The 14,384-nt window shown below is 33.9% G+C and overlaps 2 protein-coding genes across 2 annotated transcripts; both read right to left on the bottom strand.

Annotated features, from left to right (window-relative positions):
* Positions 1-3,701: 3,701 nt before the first annotated feature.
* Positions 3,702-6,879, bottom strand: LOC110739701 (protein ALP1-like). The gene is made up of 2 exons (XM_021920157.1): positions 6,552-6,879; positions 3,702-5,484 (listed from the first exon to the last, which is right to left on the bottom strand). Exon 2 carries the CDS (start codon positions 5,324-5,326, stop codon positions 3,989-3,991), a length of 1,338 nt encoding a protein of 445 aa, XP_021775849.1. The 5' UTR covers positions 5,327-5,484; positions 6,552-6,879; the 3' UTR covers positions 3,702-3,988.
* Positions 6,880-9,575: 2,696 nt separating this feature from the next.
* On the bottom strand, positions 9,576-13,980 carry LOC110739700 (non-specific phospholipase C6-like). The gene is made up of 4 exons (XM_021920156.1): positions 13,031-13,980; positions 12,227-12,528; positions 10,441-10,617; positions 9,576-10,211 (listed from the first exon to the last, which is right to left on the bottom strand). The coding sequence occupies exons 1-4, from the start codon at positions 13,795-13,797 to the stop codon at positions 9,913-9,915; spliced, it is 1,545 nt and encodes a 514-aa protein (XP_021775848.1). The 5' UTR covers positions 13,798-13,980; the 3' UTR covers positions 9,576-9,912.
* Positions 13,981-14,384: the final 404 nt, after the last annotated feature.

Raw genomic sequence — 14,384 nt, 5'->3', positions numbered from 1 at the left:
TAATCTATGGTTTGTGTAAAACCAGCCTTATTAAGAAGAAAACCAGAAACAAAATTCTTTCTCATTTCCGGAGTGTGTAATACATCATTCAGAATGAGAGTCCTGCCAGAAGTAAACTTCTAACTCAACATTTCCAATACCAGCAACATTAGTGGAATGGGAATCACCCAACAACACTTTCTTATCATCGGTCTTTTCAGTGTATGTTTTAAACGTCCGACGATCATAGCAGACATGGCATGTATGTAGCACCAATGTCTACCCACCACCCATCTGATCTACCAATAAGGTTGATCTCAGTAATCATAGCCACAAGAGGCTCTTCAATCATGCTTGCCTGCGCAGGTAGGGTTAGGCATGTTTATGCACTTTCGTGCCATATGGCCTAGTTTTCCACACCTATAGCATATAAATTGACCAGAACCATTCTTAGGGGATGAGACTGTTGTTGTCCATTGTTCTTTTGAACATTCTATTTGTTTCTGTTGGAGTTATTCTTTCGGTTCTGAGGTTTGAAATTCTTACCAGTAGGCTTGAGTACTGCAGCAGATCGCTTAGGAGCATTGTTCGCAGTGACCTGTAAGATTTCTTCCTTCTGGTCCTGTTTCCTAGATTCTTCTTCTATACGAAGCCGAGTGATCAAACTCTCCAAGGAGAATTCCTTAGTCTTGTGCCTGAGATTTTTTTTGAAATTTTTTTAAGAAGGAGACAGTTTGTCAATAATAACAGCAATTTGAAATTGTTCATCTAGAGCCATACCTTCGGAAATCATCTCATGTGCAATTTTCTGAAGTTCATGAGATTGCACTGCAACAGATTTGTCATCTGCATCTGAAACTTCAGGTACATACTGACAGCATACTTTTTGGCACCAGCTTCTTCAGTATCATATTTCTTTTGCAGGGCCTCCCACAAATCCTTAGCAAAATTTTCCATGCTGTAATAATCGTACAAGTTATCACACAAACCATTAAGAATATAATTCTTACACATAAAATCAGTTTCATTCCAGGTTTCAATTTCACTATTCAGATAAACTATTTCATCTTCATCAGCATTATCAGGAATAACAGGCCTAGGAACAGTTAATACAAAATGAACCTTTTTAACAGTCAAGAAAAATTGCATTTTTTGTTTCCACCTTTTAAAGTGAGCACCTTCAAAACGGAAGGATTTGTTGAGGTCGTTGGACATAGTCATTTTTTCGGTAGACATAATATTCACGAAGGCAGAAAAGAAATGTTCTAAAATTGTTAGAAACGGAACTGCAGGAACAAAAATAATAAGAACAATGTTACCGGGAATAAGACTGAGTCGCGAACTATGTCGCTTTCTTTAGAACATTCACAATACTGCCTCTAATTTGATCGAACCACAACTGGATGCTCCCCTAGATAAAACAGTCTCTCAAAATAAAAATATAACGATGGATTTGCACAAAACCACTGGACAAACTAAACACCAAAATTGTAAGAAAATTTCTCAAATTCTGTATTTTAGGAGGAAGAAGATTAGAAAATAATTTTCTGTATTTTGAAATGCTGAAGAATGCCGTATATATAGGCCAGCTGATTTGAACGTTTCAAGCAAAGAATTAAAAAAACAACATTAAAGCAGCAACCGTTTTAGCACAATTAAGTGAGAATAAAATCTGCTTAAAACGGTAAGATAATAAATGGAAAGATTGTAAAACGGAATAAATTAATACGGCAGTAATCAATCAGCAACAATCAAGGCTTTAATTAAGGAATTATTAAGGCAATATTCCGTAATTAAACCTTGTTCAAAAACTGTATAAAAATTAAGTTTGTTTAATAAACCTGACCCAGCCCAGCCCAGCTTGGCTCGACTCGGCACGTGCGTGTTAGGTAAGTCTTCCCTGTCAACAAAGTGTGGGTAGCTCTTGGGCCACACCCAAGTATACCACATTCTACATTATAAAAAAGGAAAAACTTTCATTTCCCACCAACGTGGGACTTTGTGATTTTCACACCGAGAACACACTTTGTTTCAACAGAGGAAAGTTGAAGTCAGTGGAATTTGAAATGACTTCTTTTATTTTGTCATTTCCAAATTCAAGTTAGCTTGTTTAGTAAATTGCTGGGAATTGTCCCAATTCCAAATCCAAATTCATTGGATTCCCAAACAAGTAATTTGGGCCAAATCCATTATTTGAAATGAATTACCTATATCCAAGCAGACCATTAGGGTTTTTCAAATTCTAGATTAAATTTTATAATTAAAAAAAAAAACAATACTTTAGTCTACCTTGAGAGGATCACAAAACTCTTAGTGGCAACACATACATTTTAGCTCTTGCAAGATAATTAAAGAGGAGAGAGCCAAGGAGGAAGGCAGGAAGCTGAGGGAGGAGAGAGGAGGGAGGAAGCTCAGAGAAGGGTCACGCTCACCACTCACGGGTGATAGTTTACTTAAAAAAAATGAACAAAAAAAAAGAAAAAAAAGAAAAAGAAAAATAAACACGTCAGCTTTCCCGCACATGCACCCCACACATGTGGATACTATTCATAAAGGGGGGAGGTGAAACTTTTAAAGGGTTGAGGATTAACTAAATATTCTACTAATTTTTTAAAATTTTATTTTTAATTTAATTTAATTTATTTTTATTTTTTTGAACCAGTCATATATTGAAACGTGTCAGATAACTTATGATAACAAGTAGATGACCGATTGGGACTATTAGAAGCAAATTCACATCAAAATTCGAATTATTAAAAAATAATCCAAAGTTGGATTATTTTGGACGAATGAGACAAAGTTTGGATTATTTTGGTCAATTTTTCCTTGGTAAAACTAGCCAAAATGACCTCTTAAACTTTAACCGAATAAATTTCTTGACCTGAGACACTCTTGACACACAAAACAGAGATTTTAAGAAACTTTTTGTGACCTTTAATCCCAAAAAGTTTATTAGAGCAATATTTCAATATGCAGATCGAGAAACTAATTTTTAAAGGCTGAAATGTTGTTGCAAACAATGTTCTTGATGGAAACTCTTAACTCGTAAGCGGTGGTATAATCAATTTTTTTGTATTTCTAAATAAAAATTAGAACAGGGGGTTAATTAAAAAAAACCAGGGTTTTTTGAGGTGGTAACATAAAATTTTCCTTGAAAATTCATTTTTCAAAATAAAAAATGTTCCAAGTTCTTGATAGAGTAGAACCGAATAATAACAGAACAGGATGTCTGATAATACTCTAATTTATTAACAAAAAACAAGTACAGCAGAAAACAATGTCTTGAATAAATTCTTACCCTGATCATAGATGTGAAGAAAGAACATACACCGTGAGAGGTCACAGTTTTTTTTTCCAAGATACAGGAAGAGCTCTGAAAGAAAGATCTAGACAGGAAAAAAATATTTTTCCCATAACTCATCAAGGTAAAGCAACAACAAAAAAATTGACTCTGAAAGAAGACAGCATTACAGAGATAACTGAAATAGACATCCTATAGCAAAGAAAGGCACTTTAGTTTCACTGAAATGTTTCTAGAATGTTGTGACTTGTGATAATACATCTGTAAAGCTACAATGCTAGAAATCGAGTCGAAATGATTAGTAATACTCTGCTGAACTACTGAAAGAGTGAAAAGACAATGTTGAGAAAACTTAAAAATCATGGCACACTGAGTAAATTTACGAAATGCATAAATAAAGCATATATATATTCATGCAAAATTCTGAAGGTCAAAAGCTTCCAGTTTGTTATCACTCAAGTGATGTTACAGGTGATGTATCAGTTCAATCAGACTTCATATTGCTTTCTTCTCATAAATTACATTAAAAATTCGGTACAAAAAATGGATGAATTTAAAAACTAAACTACAAATCATGCTGAAAGTGACAGATTACTTTGAGAAAGGATATTTAATCCTCTGCCATCTAAAACCCCCAAGCTATCCTTATTATCAAATTAGTATATCAACTCTAACAGCATACAATCTAACTCTTACGAGCTTTAGGTTTCATCGAGATGACATACGTTGCTGCAAATCATCAGCCAATATCTGCCTCAAGCTCTCACCATAATAGTAGAATGATCTCTCACTCTCCAAGACCCTAGGAGGAGACCCGTTCTCCTCAGGCTCCTTAAAAAGTTCAGGCTCAGGTTCCCTTGCGATCTGACACAAATTATGCAACACACAACAGGCCACAATGGTTTGAGGAGCATGATGAAGGCCCACATTAAGATCCTGCAAAATTTTCCACCTCCCTTTGAGAAGCCCTATTGCCTCCACTGAGGCTGACCTGGCCTTCATCAGAGCAGCATTGAATATATTTTGGGCAGGGGTGCCTCTACCAGTTCCAGAAAATGGGGTCAGCAGGAAAGAGAGCAATGGAAAACACCAATCCCCAACAATGTAGGGCCTAACAGGATGTCCCCTCACATTGACAACTTTATCCCAGACAACATCACCAGACATGAGCTTATTGTAGAGAACACTATCCCTGAAATGAGTGGAATCATCAACACTCCCTGGAGCCTTGACACAAACATCCCAGAAGATCTTCTTATGGTCAGCCACCACCTGGAGCTGTATGGCAGGGTACCCATATCGACAATGATAAGATGAAGGGTCACTGACATCAGTAGGAAGGCGATGGAGCTTGACAGGGGTGGAATCAATTGCACCGCACACATTAGGCAGCAACGTGAGCTCCTCAAAGGCCTGGGTGGTCTCATGGAGGCGTCGGCGACCAGCAGGGATCTTAATGAACTCAGGGTAAAGTTTGGTAGAGAGGAGACGGGTGACCATGTTGGTAATTTTGGAAACAAGGTAAGGGTCCAAGGAATGGCGCTTGGCAAGGGTTTTAGCAGAGAGCCCATGAGTGAGGCGGGAGAGAACCATGGCAACAGCATAATCAGGGGGAAGGGAGAGATTGGACTGGGCTATGTGAGGCTTGAGCTTATCAACAACAGTAGTGAAGACAGGGTAGGAGAGGCCATAGGAAGAGCGCCACTGTGCATCACGGACAGGGGGGTCCATAGACCATATTAGCTCAGTAGATAAGGCTCGGAAGGCAGAGAGGGAGTGATCCGAAGGGGAAGATGAGCGAGAGCGAGATGGAGAACGGGAGGAAGAGGAAGAAGATGGACGAGAGGCAGCAACAAAGGAGAGAACTGAGGCAATTGTGAAGAAGAGAAGAGGAGCGGCAGAGGAGGAGGTGAGGAGAGAGGAAAGAGAGGTTGTAGTGGAGGCTGATAAGGAGGCGGCATCAGAAGAGAAGAGGGAGGAGGAGGGGTCCAAGTGGTTCTGTAAGTGAAGCAGGTTTGTCAGCATCACCAGAAACCCTTGATCCATCGCTTCTATTTTGATGGAAAATGTCAAGGCTATGAGCACATCTCAGTCCTTACAAAGAAGGAAACAAAAGTATAGTCTCAAAACTTCTACTCTCAACAACCCAAACAGATCAAAAATTGTTCATGCTATCCAGTCAGTGGAGTCAGGCACAGCTAAATCTGCATAAAGAAAGACAGACTTACGATTTAGAATCACAAACATGCTTCTTTAATAAAGCAAGCTCCTGCATTTTTCCATAGATTACGTGCAATAAAAAGAAACTAGACATACCGTCATACCCAAATCTACAAACTCATAAAATGATAGAACTACGACTACTAAGCTACCCAGTACAACCACGATATCATTACATTACATTACATTACAAACATCACCAAAAACAATCATCGCAATTAAGAAAATTTAATCAAAATTTACATCAACTAAAGAGTATGAAATCAAAGAGAATACATGCTCCTAAATTACTGATCTATAGGACATGAAAGCAATGAAGGAACTTTCCATCAACTAAAGAGTAAGAAGTTAATGTATATGCTTCTAATTACTGATTATAGGAAACAGGAAAGATCATTCAGTAATCCAATATAAATTCCTTCATCTTCGTCTCCAAACCATTTCCACTTTCTCGATCCACTAAGACGCGTAATCAAGCCTGTGCTTAAAGAATCAACCTTTCCAACCGAAAACCCATAACAGGGAATATAGGCATTGTTATGAATAACAACAGACTACAAGGAAAAAATCAAATTCCCCTTCTCATTCAACAATCTCTGCAGGTTAACTAAAATAATTAAAAGGTTAATACATTCCACAATCTCACAATTATCCAAACAATCAACAAACTAATTTCTCGATTTTTTTTTTCCAGTAATCTAAATAACATCATACTAGAAAACCTGAAACTTGAACATCTTTAATCATTCATATAGAAAGCCAGCACCAAAACCCTAATCTTAACCCTAATCTTAACCCTAATTTAGAAATACCTTCACAGCATCAAATATAAGAAATTGAAAACCCTATACCCAAAAAATTCAATCGGTGATGAACAAAAGCAAAATCATAATTCATCAGACAAAATACCCAATATTCTCCTAAATCAACAATTGAATCCCTTGTATACTTAGAAAAATTACAAAAAAGAAAAACATATAAATTGATATCAAGAAATTGAATAGTTTAGAATCAAATACAGTTAAAACAGATAAATAAGAAAAAGATTAACCTTGAGAAAGGCGGGGAGATTGTTGCAACGAAATTGCCGGCGGCTGCGCGAGGAGAGAAAAGGAGGTCGGAAGTCGAGAAAAGAGGGGTAAATAGCTTGATTAAGGCTCTTCACTTTGGCTTCAATAATACAAGTAACCAAGTGCAACCACCGAGCCTCCTAAATATAACAAGATAAGCTTGAAAATTAAATTAAATCAACAAATTTTCTCTAATTTCTGCTCACATTACTAAATTGAAATGTGTAAAAATAAACATTGCCATTCAGTGATACTGTAGTCTGTAGATTATAGTCCCGGGAACATGGGGTGGAAGAAATTAGATTTTGTTCATCTAATATGAAATTTAGGATATTCGATTTCCCTAATTATTTATATATCGGCTATTTCATAAACACATGTATAAGGTACAACTGATTGTATGGTATATGACATCCATTCTTAAAAGTTCTTCTACTTTTAAATACTTTCTCCGTTTTTAAGTTGCATCACTTTGCAATTTGCGGACTAATAAAAAAATGGTATCATGTGATGGAAGAGAGATAAAGAGAGTTTATTTTTATTTGATGCAAAGATAAAGAGAGTTTATTAACTAAAAGGAAAGTGATGCAACTAAAAAGAAACGGAGGAAGTAAATTTAGTTGGATATTATTATAAAAACAAATTGAAAGAGTCTATTAAACAATAATTCTGACTAAGTTATTAATTCGTAAAATGAATTTATTATGAAAGAGTCTATTATTAGTAAAAAATAAAAATAAAAAGTTATTTTAAAATACATATGTATGTATATTTATATATATTTCACCAACAAATTTATATCTTTATCATCTTGTAACCAAATGAATATCTTAACAATATATATTTAACCTGTAAATTTAAGTCACAAATTATGTTAAAAATTTGATATTTTTTTTTTTACCTAAGTTTATGGTATCAATCAATGGGGCTATCCCACTTTATCAATTAGATAAACGTATTATGTTTATCAAATGGTTCAATTGTAAATATTAAGAACAGTGAAATATGCCAACTCATCACTATTATTGAAGCTTCTTCCTCGTGACCTACCATGCCGACGCTGTTTGAAGCTTTTTACTCCATTATTGAAGCTTCTTCCGCCATGGAAATGGATCGTTGAAGCTTCCTCCTCGTGATGACCCACCATCTCCACTACCTTATTTTCGGCGGCTTCGCCATCGAATTAAACGAAAATCCTAAAAGAAATGGAGAAATGAAGGGTATGGTTAACTCCAGAGGGTACGACTTTTCGTCTTCCTCTATTGATGTAGTTCGTGAGCTCGATTTGCTCTATTGCATCTACTAATTTCTCCATTAAAGCACTTTGAATCCCCCATTTTCCATTAACTTCATTAACCTCTTCTATCCCCAAAATTACAAAGTTACCCATAAATAAATACAAATATTAACTATTATACCCTTAGATAAACAGATTTTGTTTATCATATTGATAAACATGTATTTCCCCTCAATATATATTGTGGAATGATACATTAAATCTTTTATTTATGTACTTCGTATAAGATTTGTTTCCTAAAAAAAACAAAAAAAAAAAGAAAGAGAAAATGACACATGTCATTTTTGGTATGTCTTTTAGTATATAATTATTACTAGGTTAGATCCCGTGCCATGCACGGTGATCTATAGTTAAATATAGTTATAAATTATTGATTGAGAAGTATTATAATCATAAATTAGTCGGGGAATCATAAAAGTTTGTGATATGTTGATTTGGTATTTGCAATTTTTAATTGTAGTTTCCAATACACAACTAAAATAAAGTTAGGCAAAAATTCTGAGCAATATTTTTTCTTATTGTAAAACAGGTCAAAAATTATTTTAAAAATATGATTTTGGTTTATAATTGTCCAATTTTTTTTTAGACAAATTTGTGAAATATTTTAATTTTAAATATAATAATTACTACGTGTTAATATGGAATATGCATAAAAAATAATATTATTTTTGTAAATGATTTGTTTCCTTAATTAGATTTATTTTTTGGAAAAATAAATAAATTATATAACTAAGGACGCGACAGGAGATAACACGTGTCATTGCTGGTGTGTCTTTTAGTATATATTATATTATTATTGATGATTATTGATTGATTGATGCCAAAATTTCAAATGAAAAGATTTATAAGAATGAATGGATTAATAATTTCATTTTAGTGATAGGCTAGCGCTATAACACACAAATAAGGGCACATTTGAGATGTAATTATATGCAAAAGTAGAAGGTCACTGCATATATGGTTAAAAAAAATCCACCTCGAAAGTGCAATAATAAGAGGCCATCATATACAATTTTTTTTTTTTAAAAAAATGGAAACTAAAAATATAGCATTTATTTACGAGTTGTAAAATTTGTTAGTTTTTTTTTTCTTTTTTAAATAAAACATAGTTTGTTTCTCATGTTAAGAAATTTGGAATTTCTCGATACAACTAATTTTAAATTAAAAATACAAATATTATAAGAATTTAAAATACTCCATATACAAGCAAAAGATACCCAACCTCTTATCGGAAAGATGATTATTTAACCATCTAAATCAATTAGCATCCGTGTTATAAATTTGAAAAAATATAAGTATATATAATTGCAAATCATAAGGACTAATTAAAAAAAGTTAAAAAAGGGATACTCTATATTGTTTTTCAATTTGATGAAAAATAATAATTTTATTTCTCTGTTAAATATAACATATCAAATATTAAATATGATTCTCAATACAAATCTTTTTTCAAATTCTGAAATTTCAAGATAATTATTAAAACAGTAAGAAAAAAAGTCGAACATCATTAGCAAACTAAACAAGTACAAACTAGCAACCTAGGGCATTGTTTGGGCCATACACTAGTTAACTTTTTAAATCACAACTTGGATTAGATCCAGCCCCAAATAGGTTTAGAAAAACCAAAATCAAACTATTTGGGTTAGGATTCAATTTGAAAATTAAAAACCAAAATCAAATTATTTTGGTTGGTACCGTAATCCAAATCAAACACCAAACTAGCACTCCTAGCTAAATGTATTTCCAATTCTTTTTTAATTAACATGTTCCTCACATTTCTCTCTACTTTTGTAATTATCCTACAGCTAAACAGCAACATTACCTACTCACTCAAAATAATTACTGTTAAAGTCAAATAAAAAATGAAAGGTTAATTTTTAAGGGACGGATGGAGAATTACTAATTACTCAAGCACGCAACTAAAACTACCAAGTTATTTAATTTCCAAGCATTTCTTTTTTCTAGGAAGGCCTCTAATTAAAGGTAAACCATATTACTTAGCACTATGGCTACCCTTAAACTGTGTATACTAAGATTATTATTCCTTAATGATGAACAGAGGATCTAGTAGTGAGGGAAGCCCTCATATTTACAATGGTGGATTCATCAGCCCCAAGCTTAACTGCCTCTTTCCCAGCTCGAAGAAACCGTGATACAGCACCTGTTACGTACTCGTGAGCTTCCTTTACATTCATTTTATCCGCCATTTCATTAGGGAAACTGCTCAAGAAATGGTCACCATTCAGCACAGCTGCTAACTGAACTATTTCGGTCTGAAACTGTGATAGCTGCCTCTCTTCGTCTGCTTCGGTCTTCCTCAGTGGAGTTACGTCAGGCAGAAACTCTATAAGAAACAGCAGAGTAAAATGATCACTATTACAATGTAAAGTTGATTTTTTCGGACATCATAAACTAGTATGCTATGTAACGGACAATTAGTTCTAAGAAACTCTATAAGAAACAGCAGAGTAAAATGATCACTATTTCAAGCAAAGTTGATTTTTTCGGACATCATAAACTAGTATGTTCTGTAACGGACTATTAATTCTGAACGGAAGGAGTATATAACTTACGTGGGCAATCAGTTCTGGGAGAAGTTAAATTCCCAATAACGCCCTCAAAAGTACCCGCCCATTCATCCCTGTGAGTCAAGAAATTTGAGTTGAGGTTGAATATTTTCTTAATGGTAGCTGGGATTGAAGAGTGCTCGAACTCGGAATCTGGTGTTGGTCCATTTGGTTTACTTATCACTGTATAAAACAACAGCATCTGCATTAAACAGCTGAACAAAAACGTTAAATACGTACACCCTTAGCTACTTTTACTGTTAACTGTCACATTGTTATTGTAATTTAAACTAGTAACATGACAACTAAATCCCGACTGAAGTAGTAATTACGAACATATGCCAGAATAAGTAGAGCAGATCCACATGAAAATATGCTGATTACATGTTATGATTAAAATCGCATTTAATTTCAAGTAATAGTCCTGAATCAACCATCATCAAATCTCAACCAAAGGATTGTCCCCCAACACATGGGTTGGTACAGCATAACTAGGAAGTGTAAAAAAAAAGGAAGACAAAGTCATCCCTAGGCCTCATAATGTATGGACGTATGGTGTCAAATTGTCAGTAGGAGTATTCTACCACCCTGTCGATTTGTCATTGTTAACCTTGAAGACGTACTGTGTCGAGCTCATATCGATTGGGACTAACAAAGTTGTTTGTACTACATCTATTTCGTGTTTGTTCCATGTACTCATATAATGTAACTATCAAAATCGGTTGAAGTGACTACGTTTACTTAGGAATTTTTTGAAGATGAGATTTAGACTATTGACCTCCTACTATGGTGTCAAGATACTTGTTTTCAGCTCTTGCTCAAGTAGGTTGGCTAATGGCTAGGGAGCTTATTGTATAGATTACAACCATTTATCAGCAGGATGGGCATCCTGAATTAAAAACATACCCTGCAACCCGAAACATATTAAACAACACAACCAATGTGTCAACTTGAAATTTACTTTAGTCTAACACACAATTTTATCAAACTAAAACCCGATGAAGTATACACCCTCCGTCCCACTAAGATTGTCCCATGTATTTTCCTTATTACTTTTTCAAATACAACATTAAATTTATTACTTTTTTAAGAGTTAGTTATTTAGATTAACACATGGATTGTTAATTGGCAAAAATACAATATTAAATATATGGAAAATTAAATGATACGTCATTTAATCATTATTGTTATAGAGATAATCTTAGCGGAACGGATGGAGTATCGCTGATGTATGCATAAAGGCATAGTAGTATCCGCAATCACAGCCTTTATGAAAATGAAAAGCATTGATTTAGCATGTTGTCGGTGCAACTAGCCAAAAAAGTTTCACAAAAGAGTCCACTACCGACCAAATAAGTAATCAATAATTCTGCCAATACCACAAAAAAAAAAAAAAAAAAAAAAGGCAATCCAATCCAATCCCATTTCACACAGAAATGAGACCAAACAAAAAGCACAACAATATACGACTACCTAACTTTCATGTAATTACAAATTTTACAACTTGGTAAACACAGAATTTCACAAGTTCATACTCTTAAAATATTTCTATAATTTTATAAAGAGGGAAAGAAAACATGTGTATGTGCTTCTAAGGGTGGCAGTCATGATATATTTAATGCATCTTATGTAAAAATAAAATGACATTTTCCGTCTCATACACAAAATTGTCCATGCTAGAGAGTATGAATAATAATACGGAGTAATAATATTAAACGAAACTTAAACTAATTTTGCGAATAAAAAAAATAAAATTATGATTAACGAATACGAAGTTTAAAATAGTACGTACCAGTTCCTTTGTTGATCCAAGGGGAGACCATAATAGTAGGAACACGAACACCGAGCCTATCGAACTTGAAGAAACTCGGGGGAGGAGCAGTGTTGCCGTCGGGGCTAGGTACATTGATGTAAGGTGTTTGTACATGATCATAAAACCCACCATGTTCATCATATGTTATAACCAAAAGACTTTGATTCCATTGTGGACTTGCTCTTAGTGTTTCATACACTTCCTTCACTAGTTTTTGTCCATTTGCTACATCATGTGATGGATGGTCGTCGTTTGCTGGCATTCCTTTCGTATCGAAATATCTGTACCAAAATTTTCATACCCATTATTATTGTAAAGTTAATCTTTAGTACAGTACAAAACTCTCAAGTTAGTTAATTAATAGTGCCAAAGTCGATGTTATTATTATTATTGCACGGTCCAAGACCACTATGTTATATCTAAGGTTCTAAAATAATTAATTAATAAATAATAATAGCTCGACATAAAATTACAATGTTAATAATTAAATATTTGACACTTAATATGAACTCTGTATAGATAGGCAAAGAATTCAAGAAAGTCTTTGTCAACAACTATTCTTATTAAGTTGTTCTATAAGACAATAGCAAATTTTCGTTGGTACTTCTAGTTACTAATATTACTCCATAACAATTGCCTAGTTAGTAGTTACTCATTATGTTATGAGTTAATTAACAAGTGTATCATTAGTCGGTCTTGGACCACGCAATAATTAATTATATACAGCACCAACAAAGTACATAATAATAAATGAAAGAAACATAAAGAGTAATAGTGGAGTACCTGGGTTCAATAACAGATAAGCTGGGGAGTTTACCATCATTAGCATGCTTCTTGAAAGTATCATAGAGATGAAATTTGAAAACATACTTCAACTTTCTCAAATTCCTATAAAACAAAGTACTTGAAATTGCCTGAAAATAAATCCCAAAATCCAAATTATTTTCATGCAATGAATCAAAAATAGTTTTTTGTGGGTATCCAAGAGCCAACTGTTTCTTCACATGACTAACAGCACCATGTGATGTTCCAGAATAAACAAATAATCTGTTTGGTTGAGTTGGTCCAGGAATTGAAGAAAACCATCTATCAAAAACAGCAAATTCTCTAACTAAACTTTCAAAAACAGGCACATTTTCAGGCTTAAATCCTTTCATAACTGCTTCTGAAACATTCTCTGACATTGAAAGTGCTTGTTCTATAAACCCTGTCATTGAAGGAATGCTGCTGTTATCCCCAAACACTTGTTTTGCTACCTCTTCAAAGGAGTGCCCTGGATCTGGGTCTACGTACTCGGCGTCATCGGTGACGCAGACGGAATTTGATCCCGGGTCTTTGGTGGAGACCGGGTTGCACTCGGTACCATCTACACCGTCGATGTTTGGGTTGAAGGATTTTTTCATCCATCCTATTAAGTGATCAAATGACCTGTTTTCTAAGACTAGGACTACTATGTTTTTAATGGGTGATTGAGTTTGGCTTAAGCATTGTTTGGGAGGGAAAATGGTGGAGAAAGAAATGAGGAGGAGAAAAAATATAGGGGTTTTCATTGGATGGTGTTTGGAGAATACTAGAATAGAATAGAATGAACTAGCTAGAGAATGGGGTTTTGGAAAATGGGTTTCTTTATAATTTGTGGGCTTTATATACTTTGTATAAAAAAATAATACTCCAATAATTAAAGCATATAATACAAAATTGTGACCAGGGGGGTTTTATGATTAATTTGGAAGATCATGAGTGATATTCTATTTAATGTATTTGAATATACCATTTAGAAAAGATTGTATATTTTTAAACTATGATGATAATATGGTTGTCATCTTGAATTGATCATATTTTGATTAAAAAAGGTAATAAGGTGTATTCTATTTACTTGTTTTGTACTTACATGATAAATTATCCAAGCTTATTAAAATGATATAAATTTGTTGATTGCGATTGAATTTAGATAATCCTTATTAAATCTTAATTGGACTAATCTCAAACTTATTTCGTTTTTTTTTTCCATGAAATAAGTGAAATAAGATGGCGCAATATATGGCCAAAGATAATGATTGTGTGAAAGGGTAAAAGGATTACATTCCTTTTTCTTTTCCTTATTTTTTTTTTTGGTGTTTAGTGGTGAGTAAAGTAA

This window comes from Chenopodium quinoa, unplaced genomic scaffold, assembly GCF_001683475.1.
Source record: "Chenopodium quinoa cultivar QQ74 unplaced genomic scaffold, ASM168347v1, whole genome shotgun sequence".
NCBI classification, from domain to species: domain Eukaryota; kingdom Viridiplantae; phylum Streptophyta; class Magnoliopsida; order Caryophyllales; family Amaranthaceae; genus Chenopodium; species Chenopodium quinoa.
This window is presented reverse-complemented; position numbering and strand designations above follow the sequence as displayed.